The 23,417-nt window shown below is 39.4% G+C and overlaps 1 protein-coding gene across 1 annotated transcript in view; it reads right to left on the bottom strand.

The window, feature by feature from the left end:
* Positions 1-23,417, bottom strand: part of KCNH7 (potassium voltage-gated channel subfamily H member 7) — a 325,788-nt gene that overhangs the window by 51,491 nt on the left and 250,880 nt on the right. The window contains exon 8 of the mRNA XM_063318289.1: positions 6,406-6,605. Coding sequence (XP_063174359.1) covers positions 6,406-6,605 — 200 coding nt within the window. The remainder of the gene's footprint in view (positions 1-6,405; positions 6,606-23,417) is intronic.

Here is a 23,417-nt window from a genome sequence, read left to right as displayed (position 1 = left end):
AACAGATGGTAAAAAGCAAGATGGCGAATCCAGCCAACACAGCATGCATAAGGGGCTCCAGCCACCTTCGCCTAAGGCCTGGGAGAAGAGGCAGATTTTTGAGGACCTCCAGAATGCTATTGGGTGTGGAGGATAGTTCCCACTGCAGGGGGAACTTCATTCCAGAGGGCAGGAGCCTTCTTTCCTAGTGTGTCTTGGTCTCTTGGCCCTATCGCCAGGCCTTCCTTGCCTCCTGTAGGTGTTGCCCACTGTGACTTACAAACATAGGATTGTGTGGTTTTCTTTAGCTGAAGCATTATTCAGTTTAATGCTAAAGTCTGTGGAACACCCAAGAAGAGTTAGCATGTGGACATCTAACTGAATAGACATACAGGCCACTTAGTCATAGTCTTCCTGGACCATTTCATTTTAAGTCAAGGCAATTATTTTAAAATGTTTATCTGTAGATATAAATCAGTATGTGCAAATTTTAAAATGTTTATCTGTACATAAAAATCAGTATGTGCAAATTTTAAAATGTTTATCTGTAGATATAAATCAGTATGTGCAAACGATATGCAGATATGTGCCTTCTTTTGTCCTCCCTTTTAATAATAGCCTTTGTCTCTCTCAGCTATGTGTCCAAGGCCATCCTACTTTCCAGGCTCTTGCCTTGCTATTGGCCCATCACAATTTGGGCTGGGGTTGCAACTGCTGAGTTGGCAAAGAAGCGAATTAGGAACAGAAGGAAGCAGGGGAAACCTGTAAAAGGCAATGCATGCAAGAGGCGATAAAGTCAGCTTTCTGTTGCATTCTATAGCCCAGGTGCTACACAATAGGACAAATAATGGATGAATTTTGCAACTCTGCTTATGAGAAGCAGAAGTTATTTAATTATTTATTACATATATTTCTATACTGTCTAGCTCCCAAGACTCTGGGTGGTTTGAAAAAATAAGGCTAAAAACACAGTACAACCCAAAGCCAATAGTCATAATAAATCAAAGTCCTCTGGCCACAGCAAACTTCTTATTTGCCAGTGTATATTGTATGGATAACATTTGCAATATAGAATCATAGAGTTGGATGAGGCTACTAAGACCATTGAATTCAACTCTTCAGTCAGTGCAGGCATTCAAATGTAATCTGCTCATGAACATATCCAGCAAGGGGAACCTAATAATTTTGAATTACTGATTCTATTGTTGAACTTTTTTATTGTTTTTATTTTAAAACATTTGTGCTAAAATCCCATTTATCTTCCTGTAACTTGACTTCATTATTTTGTGTCCAGCTCCTTAGAATGATGGAGATTATTACAGAAAAGGTAATTCTGTACCTTTTAAAGTATTTGAAGAATGCTATCATATCCCCCCCTCAGTTTTCTCAATCTTTCTTCATAGGAATTAACTTTTCAGCCTCGTTGCCCTTCTCAGAACTTGTTCCAGTTTGTCTGAATCCTTCATTAAAATAAGGTACTTAGAACTGGACTCAGTACCTGAGGTGGGGTCTAATCAGTGCTGAATAAGGTGGAAGTATTTCTCCCAGTGATTTGGAAATTCTCTTTCTAGGGATGCAGCCTAAAGTTGCATTTGCCTTTTTACAATTATTTCACACTATTGATTCCCATTCAGTTTGCAGTCAACCACTATTCCAAGATCTGTTTTACAAGTGCTGTTATCAGACAGGCATCCCCCATCTTCTATTCATGTATCTTATTCCTGTTTCCTAAATGTATTATTTCTTTTATGTTTGTATTTGTCTCTGTTAAATGTTTTTTTCTCAGCTCATGTCTCTAACCTATTAACATCATTCCAAATTTCATTTGCCTTCTAGAATACTTGATATCCTACTTAATTTTGTGTCATCTGAGAAGCATTCTTTCCACCTCTTCATATATCATTAAAAATATTGAATACTGCAGAACCTAGGATTGTATCATGTTACATCTCATTAAATATCTCACTTCATTTTTATGAGAAACCACTGATGGGAATCTGTTTAGAATGACTTTTATGCCAGCTTTGTATCCACTTTAATTGTCATGACATCCAAGTCACAATTAAATAGCTTGTTAATCATAATATTGTGAGTACTCTGTTAAATGTTTTGGTGAAATCAAGATATATTATGTATACAGCATTCCCACAATCTGTTAAATAAGGTCAGTCTGGCAAGGCTTTTCCTTAATAAATCCATGACGATTTTCAGTAATAAATGCCTTGTTTTCAATGAACATATAGACTGATCTTTATGATCTATCCTAGAGTTTCCCAGGTATTGAAGTTAGATTGAATGGCTTCTAGTTCCCAGGATTCTCTCCCCATTTTGAAGATAGGGATACTTATGTCTTCTGGTACTTCATCCAATTACTAGTAGTCCTCCAAGATAGTACTGTTCATTCTTTTTCAGAATTTGGACTGTGATTAAAGTAAATCCCAAATCCTGTTTATCCAAACATTGCACATAATGTTATCAGTAGCACAAATTTTCAAAAGTGCATTCTACATTGAAATGTATAACCAAAGAAAGGGAAAGGTGAAGTAGAGTAAAAAGTGAACAATTATATTCTGAGCCTATCTCAGTACAAGGACAACATTCTTTTGATCAATTAGTCATTTGGAATAAAGTATGGAAAAAGTATTAACTTCTTTTTCAATAAATACTCTATGTCATAAGGCTTTGTTTTCATGAAAGCTTTTGTACCTATCTCAGTATTTTATTCCTTTTTTTGTTCCAATGTATTAACATTAACACTTTAAAAAGCATTTTAAATAATTCTTCATAACATTAACAGTGAATATAATTACACAACGCATGCATTAGCTGTTCACAGCAGGAACTATTCTTTCTTTGGACTAGACTACACTCAGTTTGCATAATTCAACCTAGCCAAAAACATCTTAGGATAAAGTGATCTCTCCTTGAATCTCAAAAACTTTGCTAACTGCTACTGATACCAGATGAGAGATTCTTCATAATTAACTATCATGCATGATCAAGTGATTCAGAGAAAATGTGAGTTCATCTCATATGCATATGGATCTAAGAGAAAGAAAAAGTTTTTAATTTTTGCTACTAGCATGCACATAATTGAAGTGAAAAAACATTAACACAACTGAAAGCACAGGGTGACAGGCATGATGGCTTTATTCAAATGTGACATTTCTATAGAACTGCTGACCATATGCACAGAATCTTTTTTAGGTAGAGAAGAGTGATCAGAACTGTGGGGCTGAACCACAGACCATGAGCATGGCACCTTCAAAATATTTTTCAATTTAGATTTCAGTTCTGCTTCTGTCTTTCTTTTTTGGTTGCCCCATATCTGATTTTGCCAGTACCCTTCTATTTATCAATCACATTGCTAAATAGGAAACAAGTATATACTATTTAAAAGAGAAATCACTAAAACAAGTTTAATCTCAACAGTTAACATGGGATATTCATTTTTACACGGGAATTAAGTTGGATATAAATACCTCCTGCTCTTACCAGTGGGTGGTGTTATTCCATGTATTAAGGTATGAAGCAGACAAGAAAAAGATAAATCTTTCGTAAGTACAACATATAAAAGACAGTTGGTACAACAGCCTTGCATTAAAATTCATTTGATTATACTCTTAAAGATAAAAATATGGAATTTCATAAGGATAAGAAATACAATATTACAAAATGTTGCTGGATGTTTACTGTTGCATTTGGATTTAAAGCAGGTATCTCAAACCTTCCCATGTACATGCAATAGCAACTGGAGTGGCTCACTGACATCCCACCAAGCGAACGGATGAATATGAGATGGTAAGCCATTTAAGATTGCTTTTCCATACACCAAACCTTAATACCTTGCACTATTCAGCTGAACAGTATTCAGTTATTTAGCAATATTAATTGGAGTAACTACAGTAGACATCACTTCTTTTAACGAATGCTAAACGTGGCTTTGATAGAGACAAGTCAGTTATTTAATAACTTCAGAAATAAGAGGTTGGTTTCAGACCAATTCAAATAATATCTTGGAAGCTTTGTCCAGCCACATTCTGAGAGCTTTGATAGCAGCTCACGGTGGCATACTTCACTTACAGATAGTCTTTTAATAATTCCGATAATGTGAATTCTGGCACTAACAGTGAATTCTGTCACTCTACATGTCTTCTTAGAAGTAAATTTCATTGTTTTCAATGTACCTTTTCTCAGGTGTAAACCAGGTATATTAATTGTTACAGAAACTAGGCTGAATTAGGAGGTTTTCTGCCAGAGGGCTTTTTTTGAAGTTGAGTTTCCTGATTTGGGATACTTACTGTTGCTTTCATACTGACAGTGCAACTGAAAAAAAGTGACTGTACTAAAAAAAAATCCTTTTGACATCTTTCTTCCCTTTTCAACTTTAAATCTATAGCACCAAATCAACCATTTCAACAGCTGTCTTAGGGATTCAAAAATTAAGCGTAATGAATGAAACACAGCACTTCCCTGAAGTCATTTATATATCTGCTGCTGACTTCATTTTTTTTTTTTTTTAGTTTACTGGACCATCTTATAATTTTTTTTCCCCCTGAACTGTACCTGCAGGCAGACACGCAGGTTGTTTTCAGGTGATAAGTTTAGGAGGAAGATGTTGGCTGTGCAGCATGTCACTTCTGATTCTCAAAAGATACAGCTGAAAAATAGCGCCTCTGTATAGCTCCTTAAACTAGTGTGACTCAGGATTGCACATCTGCCCTTTGAACCTACTGTGCAGTCCCAAGAAATAGAGCAGCTGCTTTGAAGACTTGCAGGCAAATGTTACACTCGTGCCCCTGTGCCTTCTGCGGAACCTTTTGGAATCAATTCTGCAGCACTGCACGGTTCCAAGGGTACAGTGAGGCTGTTTCTGTCTATGGGACACAACAACATACAACTGTGATATGTTCCACATGTGATCCTGTTTAAACCAATTTTTCTTGTAGTATTTAGAGCTTCAAAGGCAGAAGTCAGAACCCCTGTGGTGCAAAGCCTCATGGAATATTAGGCTTTTCTTGGAGAAAATGAACTGTGAGCCTGCATTCCCACAACGATGGAAATGGTGGCTTTAGATTCAGTTAGTGTGGGCAGAACCACCAGGGAAGAGATATGGTCAGAGGAGTGGCTGATTAGATCAAATGTGAGGGCTATTAAAACACATTTCAACCATTGCTCGGTATCAAGATCAATATATTAGTTGAAAAGGTGACTGTAAATACACCCAAGCAGTTTGATTTGCCTGATGGGGTTCTGAAGTTCTACATGCTGTATGGCAAACAGCTTTGGAAACTTGCCTCAATTTCAGAAATGGTTGGTTGTTGTTTTTTTTAAAAAAACACAAATGGTTCCAGTTTAGGAAAAACACACTCATGGCTTCCCTCACCTACTGTATTTATTTATTTTTTATTTAAACTAGAATGCAACTATTCTGTCACTTCGTTGGATCCAAATCTTGACCAGGTGGATTGATTTTACTGCAGCAAAGCCCTCTAGCATTTGTGGCATTGGATCAGGCTTGAAGCAGGTTAATTTAGGATTAAACTACATATTTTATGAACATGTATGCTCCCCTGCTCTGTGGGAATATCTGATTTCACTGAAAAGCAGCTTTGGATGTGATAATTAAAAGCAGAAGGGCATTGGAGCATGTTAAATATTTTTCTGCCTGTGCTTTGCTTTATTAAAATTGCATGTGTACAGTATATGTTTGTGTATGTACACACCCATAGCAGCTACTATGGAAAAACAGCTAAGTGCATATTATGATCTTGAATGAGAGCAAAAAGAAAGAATTAACTCCTCACTTTGAGATTCTTCTTTCAACTGCTGCTTTTGAGTTTGCTTTTCAATTGAAAAAAAGAAAAGGAAATATGTAATTACATTATATGGTGTATTTTGACCTTTAAGCATCTCACTTAAGGCAAGTAGATATTCATATGGTGCTTTCCATCATCCATTGAATACATTTTGGCACTTACTATATTTGACGTTACGTTACTTTCAGCAAAAAATCTGCAGTTACCATATTATGTAGCAAGGCTTGACTTTGTAAGGAATGAATTCTAGAATAATTGCTCAAGTAATCTTTGTCAAGAGGAATCTGAAACATGTCTTGTATACAACTGACATTTGAAGTGGTACATGTTATTTCCTACAGTCAAACTGGTATTTTTCCAAAGCATTATACCACATTGTATTGATTATTTATCTATTAAATCAATTTATATGATCGCCCATCTCACAATACAACTCTGAGGGGCTAACAAGACATAAAAACAATAAAAAACAATATTGACAATGAGTTAAGGGTTGTTAGGTGTCAGAAATAAAACCTTCTCATATCATGAAGTTTGGTTTTCTTTCTTTGCCATTTGGGTTTGTATATGTGTGTGTGCATTAGTTGCTAAAAGCAAATGTACATACCATGTTCATGTCAATGCCATTTGTGTACGTCCATGCATGCTGGAAATATTCTTCAAGCCGCTGCCTCAGTGGGTTGGGAATTTGATGAAAGCGAATGAACTCTTTTACACGCAGCATCTGCATGTGATACCGTGCAGTTCCAGAATATAGTCTTTGGATTATTGCGGATACATTTCCAAAAATGCTTGCATACATTAATGCTGGATTAAGATAAAGCAAACAAACAAGTGGTTGGCTCATATCGTACATATATAAAATTGCTTGTATATCTTGAAATATTTAAAATTTTGTTTTCAAAATCCCCACATTTTACAGAGGTGGCAACTGACATAGATACATGCCTGTTGTCACTTATACAATTGCAAAAACTGGAAAACAATGATTGTCACAATTGAGTGCACAGCCATGGCTACTTGTCCAAGCTCCACATAGAGGCACTGGGTCATGCATCATGGAATGAAACCTAATGTTCCATTCTTAAAAATATGCCAGGTAAGAGAAGTACCCAAAGTTGTTTCCAGTTACTGGGATCACCTTACCTAAAGCTGATGGGGCAATTCTGCCCTGCAAAACTGCAAGTTACAGAACTTCTAACATGTTACTAACATGCATTAGTGACAAAAAATTTGTCCAGATATGCTCTTTGATATTGGATCAAGCTGTACTTTTCCAATGCCATTGTAAAAAAAAAAACTCCCTGTAGATATATGCCAAAGAGTAGCTTCGTTTGGCTGTTATATGTCAAGAATGGTGTTCTGTTTTTTTCCCCTGGCATAATATCTTGGCATAGCATAGTCCTGCTCTATTACGCTAACTTTTCAAATTCAGTCATCAGCTAACTTCTGTCATCAGTCAATGATGACAGATTGTAATATTATCCTGGCTTAGTTTTTAATAGTTTAATGATGAAATAGGTGATATGAGGACAGTCCAAACAACATTAAGCATTTAAAACTGTTTGTCAGAGGAAGAGAAGTTCTGCATCCATCAACATGTGAACAGAGTTCTGCTTGTGCAAGTGGATTTCCCTTTAGTTGCCAGGGCCACAACTAGGGGAGGCAAGTGGGGCATGTGCCCGGGTGCCGGGCTGGGGGGGTTGCCAAAATGAGCGCTGGGGGCACCAAAATGAGGGGGGGGGGCAAAATGGGTGCGGAATCCATGTTTGCCCCAGGTGACACAGACCCTAGTTGCGGGCCTGTTAGTTGCCCTCAAATCTGCTTCAGAGGAGTTTCCTAACTCTACGGAGTGGATTTGGGAGTACATAGGGGACAATGACTCTATTATGAACAGTCACCAATAGATCTAACCTGCTGAAATAAAAGAAAACTGGAACAAGGAATATTCTGTAATCTCAGAACATATGTTTTGCCTACAAAATATTTCAGGTTCCATTCCTGCCATCAGTTATACCTGATAACCTGGAGATTCTTACATGCTAATCAGTAAATTTAACCAGTGTTTATTCCAATAATCCAGCTGCCCAAGTTTGCGTGACACAGTGAACCGTAAACAGGGTGGGTGCAAAGATATGCCAGGCTGAAATATGGATGACTTGTTTGTGGTTCATTTTGTTCTGCAAACCATTGTACTGAGTTAGTGGACTTGAACACATACCCATTGCACTGGGCTAGTTTCACCAGACTGACATCTACCTTCACCCTTAATGTTGCTTGGATTATACATGTAGTTAAAATGCTCCAGAAGAGCTAAAGAGAAAAGGACATAAAAGGGGCATGAAGTCACAAAGGTAAGAATTCAATGTTGTCATTTTGGCAAGTTCTTCTTTAATGTCCTGTAGACATATTTACAATTGGTTTGGATAAAGGTGATTTTAAAAAGTGGCAAGTTTAGACAAAACAGCACATCATTTTGTAATATTACAACAGTTGTGTGATGTGCCACTGCTGACACAATAAATTTTAGGATTGAACCATTTGTCTTGTATTGTCTTTTTTAAACACATTTCACTTTGATTGATATTTGCAAACTGTTTGCCATATTCTTTAGATCAGGGTGAGCAATCTTTTTTTGGCTTGTCTGCCCTGTAACCAATATTTTTGTGACATTATGACATTTATGACAGAACTAGAATTAGAGTGCTAGGAGGCCACATGTGGCATAAGGGCCATGGGATTTTTAATCTAAGCTTTAGATCCTTAGGCAATGAATACAGCTCAACATATAGGGGCATCTGCTCTAAGGCTATTGTGATGTAAGTACTGTGGCACAAAATTACCATCTCCTAAGATGTAAGTGCACATGCACGGCACTATGTATGGCACTGAGGCTCTTTTTTTTTTTTTGCATTCTCCAGCCCCCTCTCTTCAACTGTAAGTTAAAGTTAGTGGATTTACATCTGAATAATACGAGAGGATGGATGAAGTGAAGAATCGACTTAAGGAAAAAAGTTGGATGAAGTGTAATGTGATTTCTATCCCCAGGCACAAATCTTTTCTGACTTGACCATACCTATTTCCCGATTCTTCCCAGAAAACCTCTTCTCAGTCCAAATGAAAATGTGCTTCTCTATCCTAAGTCCTGCTGAATCATGGTGGGAAGGTGGGGGCCATTTCTGTTTCCTTTCCCCTCCTCCTTCGACAAGAGGAATTCATACTATCAGGTCTCAGGCTGGCCTAATTCCCATCTGTGTTTGGAGGTATGACAGAGGGATGAGGGGTCTTGATTCTGCAAATCATTAGCCATTCCTGCATGATCCAGCACATCTCATTTTTGGGGTAGCTACTCTGGAGAAGTGTTTTATTCAGAGATTTTTTTTTCTCTGTCCATTAAAGGATACATCCATAGTACACAAGGCCTTTTGATGTGCCCTTTTAGGGAGCATAGGATCACACTATTAATTTCTGTTTAAATTTTTAAAATAATCTAAATAGGCAGTTGCTGTCATTATAAAATGATAATTCTTGTGTGTGTGTGTAATTTTGGACACAATGGTATAGAAAGTTCATATATTTTCAAATGGTAAGGTGGAAGAAGCTACTACTATAATAGTTTCTGTAATGTTGTCTTAAAGCCAAAATATTTCAGAGAAAAAAATTAATGCTGTACCTTGCTTACAGATTCCTAATTTTACTTTTACTAAAATATTCAAGGGTTGCACAGTACTCATAGGGCAATGCTGTCTTTAGGGAACATTAACCACTTAGAAAATTTGCTCCAAATTCTTCATAAAAACCTACAAAATATGTTTCTGTATATATACAGTAATCCATGGTATCTAATATAACAAAATGAGAGCGTACTATTTTTACTGCCTTGCAGAGATGAAGACAATGCAGAAAATAGATTCTGTGTGAAGTTTAGAGATCTCACTGATTGAGATTGGAAGTTATTCTTGAGGGACTGGCAAAAACATGTTGCATAGAATCATAGTGTTGGAAGAGTCTCTTTAGGCCACTGAGATTAACTTCAGTGTAAACATTCAAATTAAAGCATCTACCCAACAGATGGTTGTCTAGGTTCTGCATGGACACATTTACTGAAGAGAAGTTCATCACCACTTCTGGGCATTTGTGTTGGAAACATTTTTTAATATTGAATTGAAATCTGCCCTTTATTCTGTGTCATGCACACTGGGGTATCTTGATTTTACTTCTGTGTGACATCATTTCAGGTATTTGCATACCGCTATTACATCATCCTTTATTCTTCTCTTCTCAAGGCTAAACATGACCAGATCCTTCAACTTTTCTTCTAATTAGTTTCTACTCCCCTGTCATCCTTGTTGCCAGTCAGTAAACCTGTTAATATGGAATCAAAAACTGGACATAATATTCAAGGTGGCCTTACCAGTACAGAATAAATTGTAACTATTATTTCCCATGATTTGCAGAATAACCAGTTTTTGAAGCCACAATACATTGTTGACTTATATTCAGTTTGCAATCAACTATTATTCCAAGATGCTTTTCACCTGTAATATTGCGAAGCTAGTATTCCCACTTTCTATCTGTGTATTTGATCTGTTTCCTAAGTGAAGATTTTTACACTGGCTTCTGTTAATATTATTTAGTATTTTTGGACCATTTCTCTAAGCTATGGAAAACATTTTTTACAGTCCCAGGACTTAATACTGTGATACCCCAGTTGATATAATGTATCTCTCCAGTTTAATGAGTACCCTTTGAGTAAAAGTTAAGCAAACTGCTTGTCCACTTTATTATCATGCCACCTAGCCCACACTTAATTGGTTTGTTAGTAAGTCAAGGTATTTTATTAAATATGCAGGCAGTGGTTTTCCTTGCGATGCTCTATGGAAGTGAAAGTTGGATTTTTAAGAAAAAGGATAGAAAGCGTATTGATGCTTTTGAACTGTGGTAATGCAGAAGACTTCTGAGAATGCCATGGATAGCCAAGAAAACAATCATTGAACCAATCAACCAGAATTCTCACTCAAGGCACAAATGACCAGACTCAAATTATCATACTTCGGACACATTATGCAAAGATCTAGCTCTCTCAATAAGTCTATACTTCTGGGAAAGGTGGAAGGAAAGAGAAGAGGACAATGAGCAGCAAGGTGGATAGACTCAATTAAGCAATGATGCATGTCTGTTGGAAGACCTGAAAGACTAGGTTGGGAACAGATCATCCTAGAGAAAATCTGTATGTGGTTGTTAAGAGTAGACACTGACTTGATGGCATATAATAATTTTATCAAATGCTTTGATGAAATCAAGCTATGTTGCATCCACAGCACTCCCACAACTTCATAAGGAAGTTGCCCAATCAAAAAAATTAAGGTTAGTAGTGGCCTTGTTTTTGATAAATTTATGCTGACATCTGGTAAGCATTACATTGTTTTCAGGGTACTTATAGATATATTATTTTTATGATTTGCTCCAAATCTTTCCAGGTATCAATGTCAGAGTAACAAGTCTCCATTTCTTTGGATTGTCCTTTTCCCTCTTTTAAAGATAGGAACAATATTTAGCCACCTCCAATTTCCTAGAACTTCACCTGTTCTCCAGGATTTCTCAAAGATAATGGAGAAAGGTTTGGCCAGAACAAGTTTCTTGAGTACTCTCTGATTATTTTGGCCCTGGGTATTTAAATTAATTACTTATTCAAAGCAAATAGGTAAGTATTTCCTGATGTGGCTATATGTCTCAAGCTTGAATCCTACTCTTCACAATTGCCTGGGGGAAAATATACCCTCTTGTCAGAGAAAACTTAGTTAAAGTAGGAGGAGTCCCATTAATAATGAACATATATAAAGAAACCCTTGTGCTCTTCACCAAATCTCAGTTTATTCTGAGCTTTATTTCATCTGACATTACCTATACAATTCCAGGCTCCTATGTACTCTTTCAATATTAGACAATACAGTATATTTAGCTCAGGGATGAACTGTTGGGTTCTTGGTGTTCTCTGAGCTTGGCTGTTTTCCTGAAGAAATTCCTCAATCTCTCAACACAGAGACAATTTCAACCACAGTTTCAGCTGGCAAACTGCTGACATTTTAGATCAGGCCTGTACAACTTGAAGAGGGGAAAAGGTCATGTTGATAAATTAAAAATAATCACAGGCTGCAAAGGAATACCTGTTTGCATGACCAGCTGTTTGGTGGTAGCAGAGTAATGGCAGTGCTGGAGTTGGCAGAGGTGGCAAGGCCTGGAGGTGCTTGGTGGTGTGTTTTCTGGGGCAGTGGTGAATTTACTGACTTTTCAAAAAGGGCTGTATAAGACTGTTTGGTGGGCCACATGTGGTCTGCAGGCCTTATGTGGTGCAGGCCTGTTTTAGACCAAGCCAAATCCAAAAATGCTTGGGAATTCCTGAACATTTGGCATTCTGACAAATCAACCATCAACAAACCACATCTACAGAGCAGTTAAAAGACACAACCTAAAGTCCAGGATGGAAACAAACAGCCCAGAGCACATGCTCCCTGGCAGCCAACGTCCAAGTAAGTAAGAAATTGCAGCAGATAAATAATCAGGGAAGAAATAATACCCGAATCAAGCAACCATAAAGGGAGAAATCTCATCCCCAGGAAGAGTGGCAGGGCAAGCTACTTCATACAAACAACCAGCAAACTCTCCCAGGCAATGATGTTACCTAGCCTAGTAATGAAATGTCTCCAAGAAAACAACCAAGCATAGTGTGTACTCTCTCTTGTAGGAGGTTCGATAGCATCAAAATGGTGGCTGCAACTAGGACAGGAGTCGGTAAACTTTTTCTGTAAAGGGCCAGATCCCACCAGTCCTCCGCAGCTGACAAGTCCGCTGATAGGCCGCCACTGCCACCCAGGATGCCCTGCCCCAGTCCTTGGACCTGCCCCTCACCCTGGGAGTTCGGCTGAGTCTGGGCTTGGTGATCTGCCTGCCTGCCTGCCCATCTATTCTTAGCTTGTGGGTTGTACAAAACCAGGCAGCGGGCCGGTTTTTTCCCAATGGGCCGTAGTTTGCCAGTCCCTGAACTGAGACCGAAGTCCTGCTCCCTTTTAATATGTGTTGAACACATTGTATGTATGTAAAAAGGGGCAGGGCTTTGACCACCCGGTCATGCCTGCCACTTTGATGTGGTTGACCCCCCTCCCCTCCCCCACAGAGTCTCCTGCTTTCTCCACCTTCTATATGCGTCATTTGTTTCCTTTCAGATCTTCTCTGAGCTTTATCTAGAGCACACCGGGCTCTTCCACTGGCTTTCCCCAGCTTCCTGGAAACGTTACGCTTTCAGTATCTCCTTTACGAACTCCCATCTATCCTGACCTTTTCCCCGTTAGCCTCTCTTGCTATAGAATCCTAGTCATCATTGCTCTAATTAAAATCTGCTTTGTTGAAGTCCAAGATAGATGTTCATTTTCATTATTTAATTCATTTTATTGTCATTCTAATTTTATTGCAAGGTAGTAGTAGAAATGCTATGAAACTTTCTTTTCAATAATTGAAATAACCTGATTTGGGGGAAATGTGTCATTTACTACTCTACCTCAAACAATGGAATGTTTGGGGCCAAGCTTTCAGAAAACACGAGTTTGCTGTTCCTTAAAAACAGGGTAAGTAACCTTTTGTTGACCAAGTCCACAAATAATGTTTTTGGCAAAGGTGTATGCCACAAGTGATTATTTAAAATAGTTAGGTCACGTTACCCATAGGTAGAGCCTAAGAGTTTTTTTTTTTTTTTCCTTTTACTTACACCTATTTAGGGTGTATACTATAGTTCTTGCTGTTTTCCACTTCAAAGTGTTGGGAAACCACAGTGCTAATTTGTGGCAACCATGCCAACAAAATCAGATGGCTTGGTCAGAGGGACCTCCAGGGATGCAAAAGAAAAAAAAAAGAGCCGGGGGGGGGGGCGTTTAGTGATTGCATATGATCGTGAAGCTGCAGGCTGTTCAAATCAACTTTAAAACATGACAGGCCATATCTTTCGAAGGTCAAACCAGAATTGAATGAATGGAAATCCTGAAGTCCTTTGCATCTTTTCATATTGGCAAAAGAACCTATGAAGCACACTCTTGCTGATCAAAAGTATACACAGTAATTACAAAGCTTACCTGCCTCACTTCAGCAAAGGATCGTTACCTTGTCGTGGTGCTGGAGCTTGAGCACCTCAATGATGCCATGAGCTAAACCGTGAAGGGCCACCCAAGACGGGAAGGTCATGACAGAGAGGTCAGACTAAATGCGATCCCTGGGGAAGGTAATGGCAACCCACCTCAGTATTCTTGCCGTGAAAACTAAATGGATCAGTACAACCAGAGATATGTCGGTATACCATCGGAAGATGAGACCCCCAGGTCGGAAGATGGTCAAAATGCTACTGGGGAGGAACAGAGGATGAGCTCAACTAGCCCCAGACGTGATGACGCAGCTAGCTCAAAGCCGAAAGGACGGCTAGCGGCCGACGGTGCTGGTGGTGAACGGCGAATCCGATGTTCTAAGGATCAACACACCATTGCAACCTGGAATGTAAGATCTATGAGCCAGGGCAAATTGGATGTGGTTATTGGTGAGATGTCAAGATTAAAGATAGACATTCTGGGCATCAGTGAACTGAAATGGACTGGAATGGGCCACTTCACATCAAATGACCACCAGATCTACTACTGCGGACAAGAGGACCACAGAAGAAATGGAGTAGCCTTCATAATTAATAGTAAAGTGGCTAAAGCAGTGCTTGGATACAACCCAAAAAACGACAGAATGATCTCAATTCGAATTCAGGGCAAGCCATCTAACATCACAGTGATCCAAATATACGCCCCAACCACAAATGCTGAAGAAGCTGAAGTAGAGCAGTTCTATGAGGATCTGCAGCACCTACTGGACAACACGCCTAAAAGAGATGTTATTTTCATCACAGGAGACTGGAATGCTAAGGTGGGCAGTCAAATGACACCTCGAATTACAGGTAAGTATGGCCTGGGAGAACAAAACGAAGCAGGACACAGGCTGATAGAATTTTGCCAAGACAATTCACTCTGCATAACAAACACTCTCTTCCAACAACCTAAGAGACGGCTTTATACATGGACTTCACCAGATGGACAACACCGAAATCAGATTGATTACATCCTTTGCAGCCAAAGGTGGCGGACATTTGTACAGTCGGTAAAAACAAGGCCTGGAGCTGACTGTAGTTCAGATCACGAACTTCTTCTTGCACAATTTAGGATCAGACTAAAGAGATTAGGGAAGACCCACAGATCAGCTAGATATGAGCTCACTAATATTCCTAAGGAATATGCAGTGGAGGTGAAGAATAGATTTAAGGGACTGGACTTAGTAGATAGGGTCCCGGAAGAACTCTGGACAGAAGTTGGCAGCATTGTTCAGGAGGCGGCAACAAAATACATCCCAAAGAAAGAGAAAACCAAGAAGGCAAAATGGCTGTCTGCTGAGACACTAGAAGTAGCCCAAGAAAGAAGGAAAGCAAAAGGCAACAGTGATAGGGGCAGATATGCCCAATTAAATGCAAAATTCCAGAGGTTAGCCAGAAGAGATAAGGAATTATTTTTAAACAAGCAATGCGCAGAAGTGGAAGAAGACAATAGAATAGGAAGGACAAGAGACCTCTTCCAGAAAATTAGAAACATTGGAGGTAAATTCCAGGCAAAAATGGGTATGATCAAAAACAAAGATGGCAAGGACCTAACAGAAGAAGAAGAGATCAAGAAAAGGTGGCAAGAATATACAGAAAACCTGTATAGGAAGGATAACAATATCGGGGATAACTTTGACGGTGTGGTCGGTGAGCTAGAGCCAGACATCCTGAAGAGTGAGGTTGAGTGGGTCTTAAGAAGCATTGCTAATAACAAGGCAACAGGAGACGACGGCATCCCAGCTGAACTGTTCAAAATCTTGCAAGATGATGCTGTCAAGGTAATGCATGCTATATGCCAGCAAATTTGGAAAACACAAGAATGGCCATCACACTGGAAAAAATCAACTTATATCCCCATACCAAAAAAGGGAAACACTAAAGAATGTTCAAACTATCGAACAGTGGCACTCATTTCACATGCCAGTAAGGTAATGCTCAAGATCCTGCAAGGTAGACTTCAGCAGTTCATGGAGCGAGAATTGCCAGATGTACAAGCTGGGTTTAGAAAAGGCAGAGGAACTAGAGACCAAATTGCCAATATCCGCTGGATAATGGAAAAAGCCAGGGAGTTTCAGAAAAACATCTATTTCTGTTTTATTGACTATTCTAAAGCCTTTGACTGTGTGGACCATAACAAATTGTGGCAAGTTCTTAGTGGTATGGGGATACCAAGTCATCTTGTATGCCTCCTGAAGAATCTGTATAACGACCAGGTAGTGACAGTAAGAACAGACCACGGAACAACAGACTGGTTTAAGATTGGGAAAGGAGTACGGCAGGGCTGTATACTCTCACCCTACCTATTCAACTTGTATGCAGAACACATCATGCGACAAGCTGGGCTTGAGGAATCCAAGGCTGGAGTTAAAATCTCTGGAAGAAACATTAACAATCTCAGATATGCAGATGATACCACCTTGATGGCTGAAAGTGAAGAGGAACTGAGGAGCCTTATGATGAAGGTGAAAGAAGAAAGTGCAAAAGCTGGTTTGCAGCTAAACCTCAAAAAAACCAAGATTATGGCAACCAGCTTGATTGATAACTGGCAAATAGAGGGAGAAAATGTAAAAGCAGTGAAAGACTTTGTATTCCTAGGTGCAAAGATTACTGCAGATGCTGACTGCAGTCAGGAAATCAGAAGACGCTTAATCCTTGGAAGAAGAGCAATGACCAATCTCGATAAAATAGTTAAGAGCAGAGACATCACACTGACAACAAAGGCCCGCATAGTTAAAGCAATGGTGTTCCCTGTAGTAACATATGGCTGCGAGAGCTGGACCATAAGGAAGGCTGAGCGAAGGAAGATCGATGCTTTTGAACTGTGGTGTTGGAGGAAAATTCTGAGAGTGCCTTGGACTGCAAGAAGATCCAACCAGTCCATCCTCCAGGAAATAAAGCCAGACTGCTCACTTGAGGGAATGATATTAAAGGCAAAACTGAAATACTTTGGCCACATAATGAGAAGACAGGACACCCTGGAGAAGATGCTGATGCTAGGGAGAGTGGAAGGCAAAAGGAAGAGGGGCCGACCAAGGGCAAGATGGATGGATGATATTCTAGAGGTGACGGACCCGTCCCTGGGGGAGCTGGGGGTGTTGACGACCGACAGGAAGCTCTGGCGTGGGCTGGTCCATGAAGTCACGAAGAGTCGGAAGCGACTAAACGAATAAACAACAAAACCTGCCTCAAGAGCAGGGTTTTTTGCCATCACACCTGCCTTTAGTGTAATCTTAATGTACACACCTCCCTAAAAATCCAATACCAAAATGAACACAAATGAACAATGAAAGCAATATAATGCAATTTTGAGAAAGGTGGATTTATTAACTAAAAGGTTGTTCACACCACCCCTGGACTCTGTCAGCACCTCCCCAACCCCTCACAGTTTGGGAAACCCTGCTGTAGAGAGTCACAGAGATGGTCTTTGAATAACCAGATGGGGATGTTGGTTGGAAAAATGTGTTAAGGCCAGGAAACAGAGAAAGCCTGAGGGGTGGGGGGGATCTCAGACTGACTCCTTCCGAATTTACTAGAGAGTAAGAGGGAGGGGAAATCTCAGGCTTTCAAGATTCTGTAACTAGAGCCTATCTCAATAAAGAAAGATTTCCAGTGAGACTTGTAGAATTTGTTTCTTGATTTGGCCTAGCTGGAAGGGTTGACATTGGCTGAGACATAACAACAGCCATAATGAACAAGGCTCTGCTGGGAAGGCAGTTGGAAACCCTAGGTCATACTGGAGATTCTCCTGCTGGAAGTCTATCAGACCTCAGTATTTTCCCCCTGGAAATTACCACAATTATCAGGGAAAGCTGGGGAGAGATTCCTCTTACATATGGCCTGGTGCTTCTGAAATTATCTTGTATTTCAGTAGCTTCTCTACTGCCCAAAGAGCAGGAGGTCTAAACTTTTATCTTCACTTCACTAATCAAGGATGGATGCTTGAAGCAGAGTAATTAACTACAGGGATATAAAGAGATTTTCCATTAAGCTCAGCTAATCCTTCAACCTTGCTGGAGAATAAGGTCAATAAGTCTTACAAGTTGTCTGAAGAGTTCTATGCACTCAGCAATGTCCTTGAGAGGAAAGCACGAGGCTTTGAAAACCACTTCCCCCATAGCCAAAGGAAGCCAGCAAGGTTGGGTCCACGCAGGAAGGCTGCTGTAGGGGAAGTAGAAGTAAGGGCAGGTGCAATGAAGGGGAGAGGAACAGGGAGGGTGAAGGATCCCTATTTCCTTGGGTTTTTCTCATCTCCAATAAGTGTGTAGGCTTGACTAGAAGAGCAATATCTTGCTACTTGAGAGGGGGAAAGCAGTGAAGTTCTTCTCCTCTCTAGCAAGCCTCTGTGCGTCCTGGAGAGGAGAGAAACCCAGGAAGACAGAGATCACCTAATGGGAATCAGCAGCAAGGTTAGCAGTAGGAATAGCAACGTTAGTTTAGACAGAAGTGAGGCTTTCCTATCCTCTGTATTTCTTAATAAATCTAACTTTTATGTCAGTTATAATCAATGTCTGTCAGCATTCATTGATAGCTTGGCTACTATACTCTGCATCAAAGAAAACTATATCATGACCATCTATTTTCTTAATGGGACCTTCTGCTACTTAATTACTTGGCATTCATTTAACACTCTTCCTATGCTTAGGAGCACATCCTCTAACAACAGCTGCTGCTGAATTGAAATCTCCAACAATGCTGGAGGCAGTTTTCTGTATATATGATTTCTTTCTTGTCTGTAATACAACAGCTTATTTAGCTACGTTGCACCTATGAAGCTTCTGTTGTTAGCTAGTTACTGAATGAAGGCCTGAGGTTCTGGAGAGTTGAAATTTATTGCCATGCCTGATGGGAAGTCTGACATAATAGAGTACTTTTGCAAATTCTTATAAATGTGCATGTTCATAAATGGAATTGAGACCAATAAAATTATAAAATGGTGTAACAATAGTGGATTGAGAGGGGGTTTTTTTTTTGTCATATTCCTAGCATTTGGGGGACAGCCAATAAAACTGATTGTCAGGAGATTCAATGAAGATTTTAAAAAAAAAGTATTTACTGAAGCAATATGTAGCTTCGACCCTAGCTTATGGAATTATGGAACTGCAAATAGAGTGCTTGTAGACTGCATGCACCAGTTCTTTACTCAAGTATTGTATTACTGGAATATCATTCGTTATGGAAAGTGGCAAATACAGATATGAGACCGATTGTTTCATATCCTGACTATGAACTGTCTCTAGGCATCTGGCTAGTCACTTTTGGAAACATGATATCAGATGAAACGGACCTTGGTCTGATTCAGAAGGGATCTTATGTTTTCCCCTGAAAGGTCCACTGAACTTGAGGTACTGTTATTATATTACTCAAAATGGCCAATTGTCACCTTCTTTACACTCTGGACATTATGAGGCTTCATAATCTGAACTTACAGGATCCATCTTCTGCATCTCATGTTTACATTTCAAGACTTAAACCCACACCTTAACCCTGTGTGTGGAGAATGATAAACTGAAACCTCCAATTTTGGGCTGATTTCTAACTCCTCTTTGATCATTGTGAGGCACTTCCAGATGGAGAGCTTTTGAAGCTACCAATCAAAATACATAGTGTAGTTTTTCATTTTTTTCCCTCCTGGGTAAATTTTAATAGATACAATGGTTAAAAAAGAAGGGTTACAGGAGGAAGAAGTTATTATGTGCCCCCTTCTTGGATTTCATGAATTAGACAAAGTGATTGAACAATAAGTGCCTAGTCCGGTAGCACTTATGTTGGCCATGGCACCATTAATGTCTTAGTCCAAACGCTTAGTAAGTTGACCTTTCTAAATTACAGCTTCATTTCATCCCAGCTTCTAATAAGGTTGATTTAACCATGATCATTTAAAAAAATTATTTGCTCAGTCTATCAAATCTCTCACTTGTTTATACTACAGATATAAGACTCAGTATCAACTTCGAAACTTAAGGCACAGAAAATCAATTTCTTCATTCCCTACACATACACACATGCACACAGACACACATACACAGTCTTTCACCCTTCACAAGGTGATAGTGGTGATAGTATTTTACTATTGCTACTACTACGAACAACATAATTGCATAATAGTAATATTCAGATTGGAATAGAAAATTAAAATTTTAACTCGGCTTAAAAAACAAGTTTGGAGCTCCTGAGATAGTTCAAAAGTTCTAGAACTTACATTTTAAAAGATCCTGTGACTTGTGGAGACTCAATCAATCAATCCTTATACTGGAGAAAATGTTCCCTCACATAGTCAGGGATAACTCATAAGTAATTTATTCTAAGGAATTACAGAATTGATACAAATTCTATATATTTGGTGGGCTTCTCATTGTTAGCTACAACTTCTGTGTATCAGTGATGAAGATGACCTCTCACAACTATTTACATATGTCTGTTCTCTTCCTTATTATAAATTGGAAGCATGGAATTAATCTAATAAAGTTATAGCTAACTAATAGTAATAAGTAACTAATTTTGCATATAGTCTATTAGGGCGTGGCGACAGAAATGTTGGGTAAGTTTTTAATTTTGCCTATTTTTGGACATTCGCTTGTACTTTTGTGCACAACTCTTTATGAGATCTTCCAAAGAAAGCCTTGAGGGGGGTTCACTTGGAAGGAAAAACCTTTTTTTTTGGTCATTCAGCAAATAGCAACTAACAAGAAATCCCTTGCAATCTTTCATTCTCACGAGAATTTAATTGACAAGACATAACCATGCAATTAACTGTCCTGTCTTGACATGCAAATTCACAGAAGGGCTAATCTAATAGTGCTTGATGGATTAAAGGTGCTAAAAGGTGCTATGAATAAGGATGAATTAAAAAGAAAAGAAGGTGTTTCTTAATCAGCCATTCACAGATACACATTTTTTCCTTCCATATCTGTAATCTTGCAATTTATTAAAATAAAGTGAAGTCAAAGATAGGCCACATGCTGCCTTCTGCTACAGGTCAGACAAACCAAGCTTGACCTACTTTTTCCTTGCATATTTCCAGTGTACTCCTGTTATGAAGTATGATGACTACAGCAGGGGTGATACAGAGAGGAAGTAGAGGACATTATATGTAGCACTGCAACAGTGTGTCCTCTTTAAAGCTTTTGAAACTCAGACTACAGTCTTACAGTCTTTAAGTACATCTTTCATCTCCCAGACCAAGGCTTGTGGTCTGATATTGATCCTCTGAATGCATAATCAGGCCATGAGTTGCTTATTGAGTCCTACTTTCAGTTTTTTTTTTCTTAGTATTTTAAATTTTTACAAAATCAAATGGTTTCCTTACTCCTGTGATGCTGACACCACCAGGACCAACTAATGGTGTCAGATCTTACAAGTTGATTTTTCTCATATACATTCTTAAATGGTTTAAAATATACAAGAAAACCTTGCTTCACAATTTCTCCTCCCTCATCCTTTATAGGTATGGCAAGATATTATCAAGAAAATAGTTTTTTAAATACGTTCTTGCCTTCCTGGTCAGATCCATGCCAGTGGATGGCTGCAGTGCCAATAATGCCCACCTATTTCCTCTCACTTCCTTTCTCTTCCATAGTTTAAGAAGGGCTCCACCCAGGCAAAAAGGGAGCTGTTTCCAAGCCCTGAATGAATTGGGTTGGGTTTTGACTGTCAAAAAACAGAAGAAAATAGCTGGAAAGAAGAAAGCTAGATGATTTAGGATCATCTAGCAAGGAAGGGTCAAGCCAAAGCTGGCTAAAGGAAGGATCAAGCCAGAGTGGGTCAGATGGACAAGGAAAACAAAGCCAGCAGCAAGAACTAGATGTGGCAACAGCCAGCATTAGAGGATTACAGGGGGAGCTCCCTTTATTTTATGTCTACATCATAATCTGAAGTAGGTTGGGTTGAGAGGAAATGACTGGCTCAGAGCCACCCAGAGAGTTTTCATGGTTAAAAGTAGATGTGAATCTGGTTCTTCTCAGGGCTGAGCTGCACTTCCTGCTTGCCCCAGGGTGAGGGTGGCCCACTTGCCATGTTGGAAGGACAGGAATGGATGATGTCACCCTCAGCCTGTTTCTAGGCTGCTGGGATGGTGAACCACTCAGGTTTCCTTGCTCTGCATTCAAAGTAGTGTTTTCCTCTCTCCACTGGTACAAACAGGGCTTTGCAGAATGTCCCCCATGCCACCTTTCCTTCCATCTTACATAAATGCCTCTGTTTCAATTGGTGGTGGGGTATGCTCTGGTGGGCACCGCCACCTCCTTCAATCTCCGCCTTTGACAGCCATTTCATCCTAGGCTGGTGGCCTACCTCTTATGAAGGGATGGAACTTTGGGATTTTCAGGTGAAATACTGTCTATTCCTTTTTTTTTTTTTAACATGTTCTGTAGAGGAACAGTTTAAAAAATGGGTGAAATTGACAAGAGTTCTTCCACATTTTTCCTTCTACAGTAGCTTCGTTGATGGGAAGAACTGTAAAACTTGTCAGTTTTTTTTCCTTTTCCCACCAGTTCTGAAAATATTTGCCCACAAAAGGGAAAGCAGCTGGCGCTTCTTCCCTGGCATGGATGGGAGGGGAAGAGAAGCAGGGGCTGTGGTCACTGTGGTCTGGACAGAATACCTGGCCATCCCTGTGGCCAAATGGGAGGAAGGGACTGAAATCTGGAAAATCTCTTCTTCATTTCTAGTTTACACATGGGAGCTGAAGGCTGCAGTGCAGAAAAGCCCTGTGTCCTAGTCCAACATCTTAACCACTGCACCACACTGGTTCTCTCACACTGAGTTTGCCTCCTGGTGACTATGTAGACCCATCCATGAGGTTTTCTTCACAAGTATTTAGAGAACTGATTTGCCATTGCCTTCTGACCTACTGCTCTGTAATTTCCTGATGTTCTCCTGTCCAATTCTAACCAGCTTAGCTTACTGAGTTCAGCCAAGATTGGTTAGATGTTATAGCCTACTGCAGATATGTATGAAAGCTAAAATAGAAATAATGACAAGAATTTCAGTAGAAATGAAATACATCATGTCCCACTTGGGAAGACTTATTACAAGGTGACCTAAGTGTTACTGTGTAACTGCTTACAGTTAATGAGTAACTTCAAACTCCCTGGTCTTCTTTCTTATGTTTCTTGAAACTGGACTCTGTTTGAACAAAACTTCAGAAGGAGGATGGCACAAATGGAAGATGTCCTCTGTAAAGTAGGTCTCCTTGCCATCCCTAAGATAGAACTAGTTAGCATAAAGTTTTGCAGAGTAAGTATTTTTCAATACACTGCACATATCTGAGCCATACAGAAAGAATACCTTAAGACCCAGGAATGTCAGTGCGGGGGAATGGATATTGGTCTTACTTTCCTATATATTGTTTTATAAATAATGAATAGGTTAAAGTTCATTGTGTAAATCATTTGAAGCTGAAATCCTGAAAAGGCTAAGAAAAGACATGGGGCAGAGTTTATTCTGAA

This window comes from Candoia aspera, chromosome 1 (genome assembly GCF_035149785.1).
Source record: "Candoia aspera isolate rCanAsp1 chromosome 1, rCanAsp1.hap2, whole genome shotgun sequence".
Taxonomy (NCBI): domain Eukaryota; kingdom Metazoa; phylum Chordata; class Lepidosauria; order Squamata; family Boidae; genus Candoia; species Candoia aspera.
The sequence above is the reverse complement of the archived record's forward strand: the minus strand, read 5'-3'. Positions and strand labels throughout refer to the sequence as shown.